We start from the raw sequence: 18,582 nt of genomic DNA on the forward strand, positions 1-18,582 counted from the left end.
CTGAAATACACAGGATTACAAAGGAAACTATATTGAAATGGTTATCAAAATCTCTCTCTTTTTAATTCGCGGCCCCCCTGAACTTCAGGTTTCTGAAGAAGCCCTGACCTCTTACCTCTCCAGGATCTCACTGAGCCCTGTGTGAGTCAATTTTTCCAGGTCCACCCTCCAAGCAAATATTCACTGTTAGCTTTCCCCTCCCTTGAAGTCATACGCTAAGGCATGGGTAATGAAAAAAAAGTCTTTATTTTAGACTTGGAACATCAAACTGATTTCTTCTTTTACAAGAAATTCATGATTCTAATTTACAAAAAATAGAATTTACAATCATCCCTAAAGAATTTTCCCTTTAGCAGGAAATTTATCTGTATCAAATATCAACATTAAAAGTAAAGAACAAAACAAAACAAAAAGCCCTCCATCTGGCAGGCCAACAACCAAAAAAGATCCTGTATGTGACCAGAAAGTCCCTTCCAACTTCATACTTCAGGTCCTTCTCCTCCAGGAACCAGCTAAACGGGAGAGAAAAAACAGTAAAATTAGCATGAATATCTGCATCTTCACCAAACAAGTCCCACTGAGTATTTTTAACTAATTTAAAAGTTTCCAAAAGAAGTTTTTTCAAACCTGTTCCATAACAGTCTACCTCAAACCCATCTTCAGACAGGCAAACAAAAACAAACACTCTTTTACTTCTAAGTTAACATTTCCTCTCCGAAAACTTACTGGGGTTGGAATGTCACGTATTATAGTGAAATGAGGCTGAAGTTTTGAAATTTCAAAATTAATAACCAATTTTTATCCACCTGCTGGGAAGATCACATGACCACAGTTTTCAAATTATAATCATGTCTATAAAGTGCTAAATATTTTTACTAACCAAAAGGTTCTTTAAATCCTTTTAAACCTACCAAGATTAAAGGAAAATACTGCTAGTAGCAGAAAATACAATCAGCAACTTAACTAACAAGGCTATTGCTTTTTATGGGTATTACCTCAAAGATTTATCTCTAGGGGGAACAGTCTCTGCCCCCACACATCACAAGCTTTCTGCAATGCAGGAGATGGTCTCAATGGGCCTCTGGGGCCAGGAATACTCAACCCTTTGGCGAGGAGCCTCTCTGAACTCAGCTGGACTGATCCAAAACAGTAACTGGCTCATGGCGTACTTCAGGAACAAAGATAAAGCTGTGCCACTATCTCTCCCTGCCCCTGTCTTTTCATAAAAGGCAGCACAGCATGGGAAACTGGAGGCAAGCCTTGAGTCAGGAAGACCCGAGACACACTAGTTCTGAAACCTTGTTAGTGCCCCGTGAGTCGTCCATCAGCATCAAAGGAGAATTTCCATGCCATGGAGCTCCCGACACAGAAGAGTCATGTGTACAGACCCCAGACCCTTCACAAAAATGTCCCAGTAGTTACTTTGTCCATTTTCCTAATCTGTTTCTTCAGGCCTTTCCTCACTCCTGGTATGGCTTTAGGTGGGTCCATCTACCACTGGGTCCACTTGTAAACCCCTTTAATTTGGCACGACCTATCAGAGCCTATGCTTGCTGGCAGCCCCCAAGAATCCAGGATTACCTCCCAATCACAATGAGGACATGGAGGGAGACATTAGTTGATATAAAATAACATGCAGAGATCGCAAACCCTAGTGACAGTAAAGCATGCTAGCCTTGGATCTGGAGAACCCAGGATCAAATCCTGCCCATCGATGACTAGCTGTGGCCTCCCCTCTGGACAGTGGGAGCCAGTGGGAGAACGTGAACTGTGTCTCCACAAAAAATGTCAACAGCAAAAGAAGGTCCAACTAATCTATGGGAAAGCTGGCATGTGACCTCGGACCATCCCTGGCACTCTGCCTTCTTTGTTCTGTTTCTACAGAATAGCTGACCTGACCTGAGGCTGGCAGTGGGGATCTGGCATGTTACTTTGTCCTGTTACTACCCAGGATGACTGGCCTCTTGTGAGTAAAGCTCCCCCAATGAACCTAATTAACCCTAATAAAATCTAAACCCATTAACAACCAAGCTGGCATGGGATGCTCTTTCATTGGTATCTCAGCATTCTTTGGAGGGTATGCCACCCTGTAATTGGCATAATCAAAACAGATCTGCTCCCTTCCATTTGATACAGCTGGCAGGATGGTCTGCCCCCTACCAATCTTGGGTCCTCACCAGGGTACCAAAGAAGTGAGGTTTGGGAGTAAGGCCTCCCCCATAGGTTACCTTAAGGCTTATCATCTGTGTGCCTAGAGGCTTGCCTGCTAGATGCCTGCCCTGGGCCCCACAGACACGCTTCTGTAGGGAGAAATCCCGGAGTTGGTCGCCCATGTGTGAAAGGGGTAATCCTGGGTATGGCTGTCTACCTGAGTTTGGGAATGCCTGGACAAATGCCAATTGGCTGGTGCCTCACTTTTGTTAGGAGGATAGGCAGTGGGCTGCCCCTATGGGCTTAGCCATTGCTGTGGTATATGTGTAGGATTGCTGAGAGGAAGAGGAGATAGGAGGTTGGAGTGAGAAGTCCTTTGGCTCTCCTGGATGGCAAACAGCTCAGAATAGAATGCTAAAGCAGGAGATCTCTAGGCTGAGAGCAATTCCAGGGAAGATCAGAGGAAGGTACTGATGAAAGGGAAACAGGCAAAGTGTCTCTGTCTCTGTCTCTCGTAGCTTCAGGGGGGTGGACAGAAGAGCAACAAAAAGAAAAAATACTCAGGGAAGTGAGGATTATTTGACATATGACTGGAAAAAGCAAGAAGCAGCAGGCAACAGAATAGGAAAGGAACAAGATCTGTGCCGTTTTATTAATAAGGGGCTTTCATCAAAGACCACCAGAAGGATATGCACATAAAGGAAGGTTAGGCAAATGGGAACGAGAGAACAGGCAGACAGTTAAGGAAAGTCATGATCTCTTTGCACCATCAGTGTGAACAATGGGTTTGAGGGCAAAAAGATTTGAATGTTTCTATAAACGAAAAAAACTTCATCATACCACTCTCTTAGTAGAATTCCTCTTTTAGAAAGGGCTTTAGACTGACACAGGCCTGCTCTTGCCTGCTTCCATTAATTGCTTAAGCCTTAATTCTTTGTTTCTAAACTAAGCTCGGAATTCAGCTGGTGTGTAGCGGGTTAACGTTAGAAGTCTAAGTCTCCTGCCAAGGAATTTTGCTAACCTTGAAGTCTGCATGAGAAAGAAGGAAGCTGTTGGGTCTGTTAGTCGCTATCCTTCAAGGATGTCTTACAATCCAGAAGTCTGAGCCTTTCTCTAACTCCCACAATGAGCTCTTCTGAAGTCCTGTAGAAAAGAAGGGGTTCACTGCTAGCCTCTAATCTTCTAATCAATCACTAAGCTTCTAATCAATCATGTGGGTCCCTGTGCCTCCCTCTGGGGACCAATCATTCTGTATTTAATCCCATTTCTCCTGCTCTGCGTGCTCCTCTCTCCTCTTCCCTTGTGGATTTTAGTTTAAAAGCCTTTATGCTATAAGGGGCACCGAGCACTCTGATACAACAATACCTGCGGTGTCCTGATGTGTGCGTGTCCTGGTCCTGTCCAATTAAAGAAACAATTTATAGACTTTGACTCCTCTGTTTATTTATTCTGGATCAGAAATATGGCTTAATTAGCTCTGGTCTGAGTTAAGAGTCCTGACTCCTCTGGTTTATTTATTCTGAGCTGGGGGTCCTGGCTCTTCTGTGCTGGGTCAAGGGGTCAACACCAGCAAGTAATTGGGTTAACATTTCTTTAAAATTTGTTTCAAGGGATCTAAGAGCATTCTCCACCCACTAACCCCAGGAATAGCAGATTTATGAGATGAAGGTCATCTCACGGCTTACAGAGAGTCTGATTTAAGAGTAGTGTCAGGGAAATGTAGGGGAGAAAAATATAGCCCTGGTACTTTGAAACTGTCTATTGTTAACCCTTTCGTCGCTCTCAAAAAGAAAAAAGATTTGTGTGAATTAGGAAACAACCAAAAGGTAACCTAGTTTGCCTGGAACACTAAGATAGTTAAGAGAGTCTTACAAACTAAAATTAATTACTAATCAATTTTAAAATAACCTTTCAAATTGGTGTGTGTCCTGCAATTGGAAACTTTGTTGTAAATTAGGAGACTTCTACCCATCTTTGTAATCCATTACGTTCTCAATCTTAAGAACTATCTTGATTCCTCCCTACAAAAGGAGACATTTATTTAAGGGAGCAGGAAGAGCAAGCCCAAAACCCTCCTGAGAACTCCCAGATAGACAAGCTACAATAGCTTGGGGAAAATCCTGCTAGGTAAGTCCATTACTGAGTAATGAATCTCACTAAGGACTGAAAAAAGTATAGGAAAAAGGGAAAATTGGTAACTACTGTGTGGAAAAGTTATCCCCTACCAAAAAAACCACCCTTATAGGCGCCCCTTCATCTGTAAACGTGCGAGACTTCTGTAATGGGGATAATTTGAGGAAAGGTGTGTGGGATAAGGGAATTTGAAAGGAGGTTGTCAGAGACTTGCTAAGTGGGTAATCTCGGTTACAGGTAGGCTGGGATTAAGGAGATCCAGGGTATAATAGAACTGAAGTCAGGAGTATAACACAGAAGGGAACAGAGATCTTCAGGGAGAGGAGAAATTAAACTAAACAGACAAACAGCAGGCTTTACAGACTGGGACTTAGGCTCAAACACAGGCTGAGGGAAATAGACTAACCTGAAATTAACAATCAGGGTTTAGTTAATTTCACAGGAAGGGACTTGTTTTGAAGTTACACCTTCCTTCAAGATGGATGCCTGGCTTCCCTTCAAGCCCAGAGTATGTTGGTTCTTTCCCTCTTCTTCCCTCTCTTAATAACTAACTGACAAATTATACTAATAGGTCTGTTGAAACACAAAAGGGTTTATTATTTTTAAAGGTTGATGTGTCAGGAAAGTGGATCAAAGGAAACCCTAACAGTTGTCTCAGGAACCTCAGGTGGGGGAAGGGAGGCAGAGATGAAGTTTGCTCTTGATATCTAAAGGGAATAAAAGATGACTGACTAGTTTCTTTATATCTAGTGCTGTCAATTTTTGAACTCCTCTCTAATTACTCTCCTTATTAACTCCACAGACATATAAGGTAAGGGAGGAAAGGTAGGAAATAATATTGGGAAGGAAGATATAAAGGGTTTATCCAAAATAACAATTTCTTAAATAAATATTTCAAAGCTAAGCTAAATTTCAATTCTACAGATAGGTAAGGAAGCCCTCAGCTGATCTCAGTCCTCTGTCCACCAGAGACCCAAACCAACTGTCTCTTTCCTCAAGATTCCAAACCCCTAACTGCTTTTGGAACCCAGCCAAAGCTAGAAAAAACTATATGACCCCCTCTCTCTATACTACACTTCCTGAAAACATCTGGGTGGGCAAAGTCAGCAGCACTATGGAAAGAGCTTGTCTGGGATATGAGAAACTCCTACACAGTGATTGATCTTTACACAAAGATGAGTCTAAACTCAAGGAGAGAAGAAAACAAGAGAAGAATATTAAGTAAAATCTGTTTCTGTGAGTCTTTTTTTTGCTATAAGGGGCACCGGGCACTCTGATACAACAATACCTGCGGAGTCCTGATGTGTGCATGTCCTGTGCTGTCTGATGGATCATTAAGTCAATAGCCCACCATTCAAGAGAAATGCCACAAGCTACTCAGAGAGACTGTGATCCTACACTGTGACAGGTGGAAGTCCGTATCTAGAAAGAGCTGAGATCACCTTAACAGGACAGAAGGCAGGATATGCTTGCCTCGGTTTCCCCACTGTGCACTCCCTCTTGAACAGGAATGTCTCTTACCTAAGTAAACCTGAGTCTGACTGTGAGGCGGAATTATGAATGCATGATTGCTGTCAGCTGTGTCTCTTACCTGGCGTCAAAAAGAGCTAAGGATGCTTTATCCTTGCATACATCTGTCACATCACTCTGTGTCCCTAGGCCTGAAGGACCAGTTTTAATGCTGTTATAATCATGTCCCTGTTTTCTCCTTCTATGGCAAATTTCTATAATCAGAGCGCGTGGTCAGTAGAAGCTGTAAATCCAATGCAAGTATGTAAGAGCTTACTGTTTTCAATCTGAATGTTTTCAATTGATTCCATATTCCAAACAACTAAAAAATTAGTACTTGAGCTTGTCATCTGCATACTAAATTAGTCCTATATAAGATTAAATCCCTGAAATGCTGCATTCTTTCAAAATGCTACGAGAATAACTGGACAAAGGTTGAAAAAAGTGCTTATGAAATAAAGGTGTGAATCTATTAACCTGTGAGGAAACCTCCTCTACATACAAGTGGGAATTACTTAAATGTATCCATACATTTCATCCCAAATCTTCTGCTTAAACTTGAGGAAGGTCAGATTCTTCTTCTTTTTTATTTAACCTCACCTTCCATCTTGGAATCAATACTGTGTACTGGCTCCAACACAGAAGAGCAATAAGGGCTACGCAATGGAGATTAAGTGACTTGCCCAGGGTCACATAGCTAGGAAATGTCTGAGGCCAAATTTGAATCCAGGACCTCCCATCTCTGGACCTGGCTCTCAACCCACTGAGCCACCTAGATGCCCCTAGTCAGTCTCTTCTAATGAAATTTATTTGTGGCTAGGTGGCTCATTGGATAGAGACAGGTAGGAGTACAGATTTCTAGGTTCAAATTTAGCCTTAGACACTTCCCAGCTATGTGGCCTTGTATAGGTCACTTAACCCCAAATGCCTAGCCCTGGCCACTCTTCTGTCTTGGAACCAATATAAAGTCTTGATTCTAAGACAGAAGGTAAAGGTTTTGGTGGGAGGCCTCTGCCTGCAGAGTGTTATTGCCCATGTTTTCATATATAAGTTTAGATCCTTAATAGCATCTGATCCTCTTAAAGGAATTGGAATGGAAAACTTTTGAGAAAACAATAAGATCACAGAATCCTGGTGTGTTAAATGTATGATTCTAATGGGACATGTAAAAATTTAAGCTCTCTGAAGTTTCATGTGAACTTTGGGTTTCTAATTTGCTATTCTTCTTATAGCTCTACTGCGGCTAAGATCCGAACCATAAGGTTCCTGCTAGTTTCTACCACATGAACTAGTTATTGGAGAAGTAAAATTTGAGAGGCTGCACTAGCATGTATTGAAATCTATTATGAGTTTAGCAGGAACATCTAAGGAGTTCAGAGAAGCAAATCCACTAACGAGGAGGCCTGTCCCAGATTGTCCAAGAAAATATGTTTCTGGAGACCAGACAAGGGCATGGGGCATCTGCGATCTAAGGGGAAATGCACTGATTAAGCAGATACTGGGAATGGGTGACAAAATGTAAGAAGTTTTGATGTTAATGTGGAAGGTCATTACATACTGCTTTGGCCTTTTGTTTCCATGCATCTATATCCCAAGTTCTCTCAGTTCTCACTAATGTCGTGTAAATGTCCCCTCGAAATAAATCCACAGCTTACGACTGCCTTGCTGTGACCTGTACCATGATTAATCAGTCTTGTGGCTCTTACATTGACCAGTCTGGAGAAACTGTGATAGGTCTCCCTTTGATGAAAAGGGGAAACTGAGGCAATCAAATGCTTCTAATTCCATTCTGTATCACCCCAATGGGTTGTAAAATTGCCCAAGCCACATTTCACTGTGTCTGAACTTAGTTCAGAAATTCAGCTATCCTCTGATGAGTGGAGTTCAGGATCCTCCTCTGCAACTAATCACCAAAAACCCTTGATTCTTCCTTTACCTCCCCGGGGCAGGATGGAAGAAGATTCTCAGCATTGTGGTAACTCTTATGGTCATGCTGTTTCCCCACTTGTGCTTATATTGCTCTTGTGGGTTGTGGCTCCAATGTAACTCACTGATAAGCTCCTCTGCTTCACCCATGTTGAGGAAACCACTCATTTACTGCTCAGGGAACTTTTCAGGAGACAGTATCAGAAAGACTGTACAAGCAGGGCATGAGGGGTAGAAGGTACAGTGAGAGCCAGAATGCAAATGTGGCCCGTGACTCCACAGAGGATATAAATGACCTTGAGGAAAAGCAAACAGCAAAAAAAACCCTCCAACTCTCCCATGGGGAAACTTGCACATGACCCTGGGCCACCCCTGGCACTATGCCTTCTTTGTTCTGTTTCTATATAATATCTGACCTGATATGGGGTTGGCAGCAGGGATCCCAGATGTTACTTTGTCCTGCTGCTATCCAGGATGATGGCCTCTTGTGAGAAAGCTCCCTCAATGATACCAATTAACCTAACTAATCCTAATAAAATCTAAACCTACTGATAACCAAGCTGGCATGGGTCCCTCTTTCTTTGATATCTCGATATTTCGCTGGAGAGTATGCCCCCCCCATAATTAGCATAATCAGTGCAGACAGAACTGCCCCTTACATGTGGCATAATTGGCAAGAGAGTCTGCCCCGCTACGATCTCCTCATCTATAAAAAGAGAGGCTCCCTTCCAGTTCTGAGTCTCTGATCTGAATGATCCTCAGGGCTAGCTTGGGTGTTAGCCCCAGAGATCATTTCTTAAAGGTCCCAAGAACTGACCACCTTACACAAGCTGGAAGCTTGCTACGGGCAAGATTGACGCCTCTATTCCTAGGCTTCTCCTCAAAGGTTTCATGTAGACGCGTGCAGAAGTAGATTTATCTAGACAGAGAGACACACTGAATTTTTGAGAAGAGCGCAAAGGACGAAAATGGCACAAACCATGTATAACAGAAAATGTCCTGTATGGAGAAGAAAAGCTTGGCAGATAGATTCCCAAATATTTTATACTGTCTAGAGCAGTGATGGGCAAACTACAGTCCATGGGCCAGATGCGGCCACCTGAAATGTTCCATCCAGCCAGGCGACAGTATTCCTAATCTGATGAATACAATGAGTAGGATACAATAAAATGAAACTTCGATAGAGTTGCCTTAGAAACAGACTGACAGAGGAGCATTTCCTTTCCTTTGGCCCCCTCTTAAAAAGTTTGCACAAGGGGGCAGCTGAATGGCTCAGTAGATTGAGAGTCAGGCCTAGAGACAGGAGGTCCTAGGTTCAAATCTGGCCTCAGACGCTTCCCAGCTGTGTGACCCTGGGCAAGTCACTTGACCCCCATTGCCCACCCTTACCACTCTTCCACCTATGAGCCGAATACACAGAAGTTAAGGGTTTAAAAAAAAAAAGTTTGCCCATCACTGGTCTAGAGTGATTTTAAATGAAGTTTCTTTCTAACTCCTGCTGCTGAATTTTGTTGGAAATATATAGAAATATTGATGATTTGTGTGGGTTTATTTTGTATCCTACAACTTTGCTAAAGTTATTAATTATTTCTACTAGCTTTTTAGTTGATTTCCTAGGAATAAGTAATCCATCACATCATCTGCAAAGAGTGATAGTTTCCCCCCTGCCTACTTTAATCCCTTCAATTTCTTTTTCTTCTCTAATTGCTACCACTAGCATTTCTAATAGAATATTAAATAATAGAAGTGATAATGGGCATCCTTGCTTCACTCCTGATCTTACTGGGAGGAGAAGCAGACATTCTGGTAATGTAAAGGAGCTCCACCCCTGGCAGTAACCGGAAGTCTTTCAAGGAGCCAGTTCTACTTTCAAAATGAACAGCCTGGAGCTTTATATCAGCCACCTGCCTCCCATGCCCACTGAGGAATGAGGCAGGTACATCCGTTAGACACATGGAGGCCAGGAGGAGAAATATCAGGAAACCATGAAGCAACATCACCACATTCATCCTATTAATCTAGCTTAAGGCCTTAGCAAGTAAGAAAACAATTTTGCCAAGACATTTACAAAGGGTCATGCGTTCCTCTTACAAAAATATCTTCTTCTATACCCCCAAGCAATGCCGCTGGAATTGTCCAAAGCTGCTTAAGGTTAGTGCCTCTATTGAAAAAATTCAGTTGTCACTACTTGGTCTTGGTTATTCTTACATGAGGCCTAATAAAACTATTAGACATCCTCCTGCCTCCAAGTCCAGGGCTCTCCCCACTCCCTTCAGATAAGTTACATTACAATGTCACCATTCCTATCTACTACGCAGAAAAAGTTTAGGCAGACTACAAATGCTTCCCGTAGTCTCTATCTAACAGTATGTTCCCCTTCATACAGGCTAAGTGCTTTAAGTAATAACAGTCATGAATTGGGGAAAAAAAATGCTAAATTAAGATTTAACACAGCAGGACAAGGACTTTAAAGCTTACGGGGGGGGGGGGGACCCAAGTAGCCTAAAAAATGTGCTTTGTTTATACCCACATTTAGCAGGGCCACCCTGTGTATAAATGGAATTAGCTCATCCTCATTCATTGTTAAGACTCTAGCCACCAGAAATAATGTCACCCCACCCAACTTAGAATTAAGTGGGGAGGGGAAGGTCTGTTACCCACACATGACAATAAGTAACAAATCAAAAACAAGGGACTGCCCTATGGGCAGTCCAAAACAGTGTTGAGGCTGCCATTTGTCCACCTGAAATTGGAGGTGGATACAGGAAGTGACGAAAGATGCTATCTTTTAAGTATGACGGTAACTTCCTGTGGAGCAGTTGGCGCTTTGAACTTGGTGTAGAAGGATCTCTGGAGAGAACTCAGAGGGCTTCCCTCTGAATTGTCACGTGGGTAAGTTAGGCTGACTTCTTTTCTCCTTGGTGTTTCTGGAGGCTCTAGCCTCAAGGAGGCCTCTCTTACTGGAGGAGGCCTTGTGGCTAGAAGCTTTGTTTAATTAACCTCTGTGTTCCTCTGATGGGGCCTCTAAATTCTTATCTGGTCCAGACCTCCCTACCTTCAACCTTCCTAATTGTAAATAAACTTCCATAAAAGTCATCCTGACTTGGGTTTATTTTAATTTGAAATCGAGTTAATCCGATTTCTGGCGACCATACCTTAAATATCTAGTTTTAACTCTTATACCTGACACAATCCTGGCTACTCTAACATTAAGAGCAGAAACTCCAAATTTCTCTCCAGAAGCCAACAAAAACCAAGAAAGAAATACAAAATCCAAGGAGGCATTGTCCTTTTTGGTCCACACCTGGCTTACTGGCACTTACAGTGACAGAGCATACAGGCCTTCATCTGCAAGTGTAGATTCTCACTGGCCTTCTGCATCAGTGAAGTTCTTAAGAAAGTCCCACATTGGGGGACAGCTGGATAGCTCAGTGGATTGAGAGCCAGGCCTAGAGATGGGAGGTCCTAGGTTCAAATCCGGCCTCAGACACTTCCCAGCTATGTGACCCTGGACCAGTCACTTGACCCCCATTGCCCACCCTTACCACTCTTCTGCCTTAGAGCCAATACTCAGTATTGACTCCAAGACGGAAGGTGAGGGTTAGTAAAAAAAAAAAAAAAAAAAAAAAAAAAAAAAAAAAGTCCCACATTGGCCTCTATCCTTCTCCTTACTCAAAAAGTAGAGTCGAAAATGTCATTCACTTACCATTGTTATGTTATTTCCATTTAGCAAGATCTGATCAAGCTTGGTGATCCTCCTTCCTTCAGGTGTGATCTCACTAAAAGCCAGAAAAAGCAGAAATAAGAGTTCATATCTGTAATGTTAGTATTTTGTAAAGTAAATAAATATTCTCTGTCCTAAAAATATTTTCTAAACCAAGGAAGGGCAGAAGATTGTAAGTGCAGTGTTGGCTCTGACTCTTTTCCAAAGGAACCACAGAAGATGCTTAGTGGCATACATTAAATCTCAGCAGCAAAGGTAGCTAAGTAGCAGAGTGGATAGAGCACAAGGACTGGATCAGGGAGGACTTAGGTTCAAATCAGGCCTCAGACACTTCCTAGCTATGTGAACCCAAGCAAGTCACTTAACCTAACTTAACCCTAACTGCCTAGCCTTACCACTCTTCTGCCTTGGAACTCGTAGTGATTCTAAGACAGAAGGCAAGGAATTTTTTAATATTTAAAAAAAAAAAACCACCAGTAAGAGGCAAGAAAGTGCCTCCTCTTCTTATGTTCCCAGAAGCCCAATGCAAGTGTCACCTGGCTGCTCACTAAGTCATCCTCTCTTGGAGGTGGCTTAAGGGCCTAGGACATCAGCTGCAGAATTGAAAGGTGCTTATTTCCATTAAAATCCTACTTAGGACGACCCCTTCTAGATCACATGAGCAATAGATGGCAGACACTAGACATTTCCTCCATGCCCTCTCAAACTTCTCCAAAAGAGAAAGTATGCATTCAAGGTGAAGCAACTTCAGTTTAAAGATTAAAAAAACAAGTCAACAAACCACCAACTGCTGCTCACTGACCCTAGTTCCCACTGTATCCCCTCCTGGCAGGGAGGCTGCACTAGCAGACCCAAAGACACAATCCAAGATTACAACAAAACTCATCCCTACACTCCAGTCCCCCTCCCTCTTTCCAGTGTCATGGAGATCCTGCATTCAGGGTGTAGAAATCTACTCAGCTCTCAGCAGCCAGCCTGGCCACAGTCTTCAGGAGCAAAAGTTGGCTGAACTCTGAACATTTAGTGCCAAGGAATCCTATTCTGAGGCTGCCCCTAAATGCGTGCCACCAGTTCTCATCATCAGTGCCAATGTACTCTTTTTAAAAATCATCAATACCTTCTGGTGGTTTTGAGGCAAAAGAGCAGGAAGAGCTACACAATGAGGGTTAAGTGACTTGTCCAGGGTCACAGAGCTAAGAAGTATTTGAGGCCAGATTTGAACCCAAGACACCAGCCACTTCCCTGGGTCTCTTGGTCTGACTTTCAATCCACTCAGTCACTTAGCTGCCCCTGATGCTAAAATGCTTTTTTCTTTTTTTTTTAAACCCTTACCTTCCATCTTAGAATCAATACTGTGTATTGGTTCCAAGGCAAAAGAGTGGTAAGTGCTAGTCAGTAGAGGTTAAGTGACTTGCCAAGGGTCACACAGCCAGGATGTGTCTGAGGCAGCCTGGCTCTCAATCCACTGAGCTACCCAGCTGCCCCCCAATAATATACTCTTTAAGTTCCAGTAGGCTCCCCTAAACTGAAAAGTTTTCTGCATGAGCCTGGAGGCAAAAGGTATATGTGTCATCCAAGGGCCAGCCCAGGTTTGGCAAGAGCCATAGAAGGTCATCCACCAGCAAATTAAGTTGTTTGGCACCAACTATTCTAAGGACCATCTTCTGAGATGCAGAAGGATTTGAAACTGCATCCCCCAACTAGTATTCCCACCAGTGAAACCAGAGGTACCTGGAGTACTATTGCTGAGACCAGAGGCATCAAACACACAGTCCATGCCCCTGAATTCTCTAGTGCACTCGAGCCAGATAATAGTGAGAAATATATATGTATACATATATATGTACATACATACACACATATACACACACATACCACACACCCATACCATTACTTTCTGTCAGAAAAATGGTAAGGACCAAGCAATGGGGGTTAAGTCCCTTGTCCATGGTCATACAACTAAGTGTCTGAAGCAAAATATGAACCCAGAACCTCCTGTCTCCAGGCCCGGCTCTCTATCCACTGAGCCACCTAACTGCCCCCCTTAATTGGGGAATGTTTAACAAAATTAAAAATCCAATAAAACACAGATAATGTGAATGTGTGATTTTCTAAATCATCCTTATATACAGTTTAGTGGCCTTCATTTCTATTTGAGTTTGATACCAATGATCTAGACATGTTATACTAAAATGATTTATAAATGAAAATGTGATGCTAACTTATAAGGCAACTATGAAATCAGGTATAGCAAAGTCAGAAGAGGATTCTGGGAAATCCATTCATTTTTTTTTTAATTAAGAAATGAAGTGTGGTTTTTCTCTGCCTCTTCAACAGCTTCAAGAAGCAACCTGTCGTCTTCTTGGCAATTACTGTGACCAGTTACCATCTTGTAACTAAGCCTTGAAATCCCTAAGCTGTTAACAGGACCTATGTATCTTCTTTGCTTATTATATAAGGAAATAAATTTCATGATAATTGCGGTAAGACAAGTACTACATGAACCAATTTCATCAACTATTAAAAATATGATCTCTATGACAGTCTGACGGCAAGGCATTTACAATTATTAAATCACAAAAAGAACAGCTCTTATGTTGACTCACTAGTATTAACATAAAGAAAGAAGGTGGAGGGGAGAGAGAGGGAAAGGGAGGGAAAGAAAAAAGAAAGCAAGTATTTATTAAGCACTTACAATCCGCCAGGTATGGTGCTCAGCTCTGGCTATACAAATACAAGAAAAATGAAAGTTTCCTGTCCTCAAGGAGCTTCCATTCTAATGGGAGAGGCATAAAAAGGAAATGGAAAGCCAGAGGAGAAGAAGGGAGACACAAGTGGAGGTCAAGTGGAGAAGTCTGGAGAGTCAGAAAATGGACAACCTGGCTTAAATCTTTCCTGAAACAAAACTTAAACAATACTCACAACTCAGTGACATCTTCCAACACCATATCTGGAATGTGGTGTCAAGGAATCAAAAAAGAACACTACAAAAACCTGAACAAATGCGTATTGTCCCATCTGTGTGTGTCTACATGTGTGGCTGTATCTATCTCTCTCCCTTCTTCCCTCTCTGTACATCAACTTTTGAAGAGAAACCAAATTCAATTCTGTCAATATTTACCCAATGCCTACTCTTTGCCAGGTACTGATGATAAAAAGATAAGAAATAAGACTGAAGTTTTGCTCTAAAGATTACAATCTAAGAGAGGAAAAAGGCATAAACAAAGAATTGGGCACAAAGGAGAATGAGCTAAGTGCAGGGACTCCCAGAATTCTGGGTGAGAGGCACCAGCCCCAGGCAGGAAGGTTCAGCACTGGCATTGTTTAGGAAGGGGCACTAGGATAGCCCTCAGAAACCTTAACTGTTCCTCAAGCCATACATGCCTCTAGCTTTCTGCCCACTCTGAGCTTTCTTCAAGTGTTCCGAGTTTGTCTTGCCTCCTATATTGTAATTTAGTTTTTAATCATTTTTAAAAGTTTTCCAAAGGATACTGACAAAGTCATCGAATCCCAGCAAGGTGCCCACGATTTCTTTGTCGCTCTTCATCACGATGTGAATCCGGGAACCTATACATTTGTCCACGAGCTCTAAGGGTTTGGAAAACAAAAGAGGAAGCATTAATGTCCATCCTGCTAGTTTTCCTAACACAGCCAGGGGCCAGGTGGGGCAGGCTGGACACCCACTATCTCCCACTAAGCTGCAGACCAAGTTACGTGTCCTCCAAAGCCTCGGTTTCCTCCTCTATAAAACAAGGGTCCTGCCTCGGAGGAAACTTTCTGCAAACCTCAACTCGCAGAAATTGGTTCTAACACAATTAACATTGGCCCCGGGGTCCAGAGTGGAGATGGGGAAGAGGCGAGAGTGTCTCTCCCCCATCGTCCAGAGAAGAAAACTGAGTCCTTGAGGGAGGTCTCCGAGGTCATCCTTGCTAAGGAGGTCACTGAGGATGCCTCTCATTGTGCAGAGGGAGAAACTGAGGCAGATCGTGTGGGAGGTGTTGCAGGGTCACAGAGGGGTCTGGGGACCCAAGTCCACTCACCAGGGCCCATCGGGGAGAGCACGTGTCGGGACCACGGTGAAGCCCTCAAGGAGCTGGCACAGAGCCCCCCAGCAATAACAGCAGAAGTAACATTAACAGCGATTCCATTGTGCTTCAAGGGTTCTGAAGCGCTTTCCTATCATCACTTCATTTACCCTCACGTCCCCCTCTAGGGGAAAGTGCTGCTACTGTCCCCTTTTTACAGAGAAGGAAACTGAGGCAAGCCACGGACAGGGACTACTGGGAAACGGCTCCGGCCCAGGGCACGGTCCTGCAGGTGTGGGGCCCCGGAGGTGGAAGGAGAGCCCCCGGCCTTCCCCGCCTCCCCACCCCGGACCCTGGCTCCCCCTCCTCTGGACCCCCCAGCCGCTCATTACCAAGCGGCAGCAGCTGCGAAGGGTTAGTGGTCGCGTTGACCGCCATGGCGCCGGAAGAGGCCAGGAAGCAATAATCGAGGCCGGCCTGCACTTCCGCTCTCCCCTCCCAGGCACGCTCAATCGAAGAGCAGAAACCTCTCGATCGACGCCATACACGTAATACGCACACACTTACGCAAACACGTATGCACGCAGTCATGCAGACACCCCCCACACCCACACTTCTCATCCCCCTCCCCTCGCGCATGCGTACGGATAACCTGTTGCAGTGCTAGCCGGGTGAGGCTAGAGCTAGTGTCTCCGTGTGGCTAGAGCTAGTGCCTGAGTGCCGCAGTGCCGCCCACGCCCAACCTGCCTCGCGCTCCTTCCGTCACACGGGGGCGCCCGAAAGATTGAAAAGAGTGTGGGCCCCCCTCCCTCCTCCCCGAGAGCTCTGAAACTTCTGGAAAGAAGAAGGGAGGGGGCGGAGAAGGGGACCCACACAAAGGAAACAAAGCGGATACAAAGTATCCTGCTGGAAAGGGCGGCGGCAGCTCGGGACCCCCCGCCGTGCCGAGTGCAAACTGTGGGACCCAGAACCCGACTACCTCTGCTTCAGTTTCTCCCCCTGTTAAATGAATAAAGAATAAAACGTCCCCCGTCCCCGGGGCTGTTTAGCACAGTGCTCGGCACACTTGGAGGAGTGTTTAATAAATGCTTACTCCCTTCCCCATCCTGGGAAAAAATTCCCCCCTCTAGTCACTTTGTCTGGCTGCTGCACCCCGCCTCCTGCCCCCTCCACCCGCCCCATACCAGGAATTTTTTCTCTGCTCCTCTCTGCCTCCCCGCTTCCTTGGAGGTCCCCAAAACTCCCATCACCGCTTTTCTTCTATTGGTTATTTCCTATTTATCCTGCCTATAACTGGGGGGGGGGGGTACATGGGGTTCTTTGTCGCCCCAGGGAGATGGAGCTCCCCAGAGCCCGGATGGTCTCCCCCTACCTTTTTGGTGTCCCCAGCAGCTTAGCACGGAGCCTAGCTCCACTAGCTCCCCAATAGGGGAGAGGATTTGACTAAAACATTGTAGCTGAGGGTAAAATAATGTGAAATTCCGTCTCAAAATACAGATTGGAACTTGTTCGGCCATTCCCCAGTGGATGAGCAGCCCCTCCATTTCCAAACCTTTGCAGTCCCCAAAAGAGCGCCATAAATCCTTTTCCACATACAGCTCCTTTTCTCCTCCTTTCTTTTCTTTTCTTTTCTTTTCTTTTCTTTTTTTTTTTTTTAAATCTCTTCGGGACACAGACCTAGAAGCGGTATTGCTGGGGCAAAGGTTACCCACGGTTTTATAGTCCTTGGAGCTTACTTCCCAACCCTTCTCCGGAACGGCTGGACGGGTTCACTCTACACCACCACCAATTCATTAGTGTACCTCATTTTCTTTCATCCCTTCCAACATTTGTCATTCTGATCGGTGCGAGGTGGAACCTCAGCCTTATTTTAATTTGCCCTTCTCCAGTCAATAGTGATTTAGGGGATTTTTTATGTGTCTATTGATAGCTTTGATTTCCTTTTCTGCCAACTGCCTGTTCATATCCTCTAACCATTCATCAATTGTCGAAGGTCCGAACAACTTGTGGCATATGTTTGTGATGGAGCACCCCTGTGTGAGAAATGACAAGAGGGGGGATTCCAGAGAAACAGCCAAGATCTAGCTGAAATAATGCAAAGCGCAGAGATAAGAGCCAGGAGTAACAGCAATGAATGTGGTTGAAAGACTTTGCCCCCCTGATCAATACAATGATGGAAGACAATTCTAAAGCACTCCTCATGAAAAAGTGCTAGCCACACACAGAGAGAACGGATAAACTCTGGGTGCAAATCCAAGCGTAATTTTTCTCGTTTCCTTTATTGCTGTAGCTTTTAAAAAAAATATGTGGCTAACATGGAAATGTGTTTTAAGGGATTTCACATGTATAAATGACATCCTATTGCTGGCCTTTTCAGTGGATGGGAAAGGAATGGGAGAGAGAAAATTTGGAACTCAAAATTTAAAAAGAAAACAATATTGATTTTTTTTTAATTGGAAAGAAGGAAGGAAGGAAGGGAAAAGAAAAGAAATGGAGTGTGGAGACATGTTCTGGAGGGCTTGAAAAGCCAAACTGAAGAATTATATAAATGCTATTTATTATTATTAGTCAAAGTGTTCAGGAAGGAGATGGAAAGAAAGAGAAAAATAACAGATTGCAGTCAGGGATTGTAAGGGAACTGAAATGCCAGACAGAAAAATTATATAAATGCTATTTATTATTATTTGTTAAGTTGCCCAAGAAAGAGAAAGAAGGAAGGAAGGAGATTGTGGAGGGATTGAAATAACAGACTGAAAAACTGTATAAATCCTATTTATTAGCATTTCTCAAATTGCTCAGGAAAGAGAAAGAAATAGAAAGGAGAAAGAGAGAGAGAGAGAGAGAGAGAGAGAGAGAGAGAGAGAGAGAGAGAGAGAGAGAGAGAGAGAATCGATATCATGTTTAAGTTGTGGAGGGATTGAAATGCCAGACTGAAAAATTATATAAATGCTATTTTTTTCTTATTAGTGAAAATGCTCAGGAAAGAAAGAAAGAAAGAAAGAAAGAAAGAAAGAAAGAAAGAAAGAAAGAAAGAAAGAAAGAAAGAAAGAAAGAAAGAAAGAAAGAAAAAGAGAGAGAGAAGGAAGGAAGGAAGGAAGGAAGGAAGGAAGGAAG

The 18,582-nt window shown here is 43.5% G+C and overlaps 1 protein-coding gene across 1 annotated transcript; it reads right to left on the minus strand.

Annotated features, from left to right (window-relative positions):
• Positions 1-229: 229 nt before the first annotated feature.
• Positions 230-15,913, minus strand: LSM5 (LSM5 homolog, U6 small nuclear RNA and mRNA degradation associated). Its single transcript, XM_044656793.1, has 5 exons — positions 15,861-15,913; positions 14,936-15,031; positions 14,366-14,393; positions 11,426-11,498; positions 230-512 (listed from the first exon to the last, which is right to left on the minus strand). Exons 1-5 carry the CDS (start codon positions 15,904-15,906, stop codon positions 480-482), a joined length of 276 nt encoding a protein of 91 aa, XP_044512728.1. The 5' UTR covers positions 15,907-15,913; the 3' UTR covers positions 230-479.
• Between the last annotated feature and the right edge of the window lie 2,669 nt (positions 15,914-18,582).

Source organism: Gracilinanus agilis, chromosome 1 (assembly GCF_016433145.1).
Source record: "Gracilinanus agilis isolate LMUSP501 chromosome 1, AgileGrace, whole genome shotgun sequence".
Lineage (NCBI taxonomy): Eukaryota > Metazoa > Chordata > Mammalia > Didelphimorphia > Didelphidae > Gracilinanus > Gracilinanus agilis.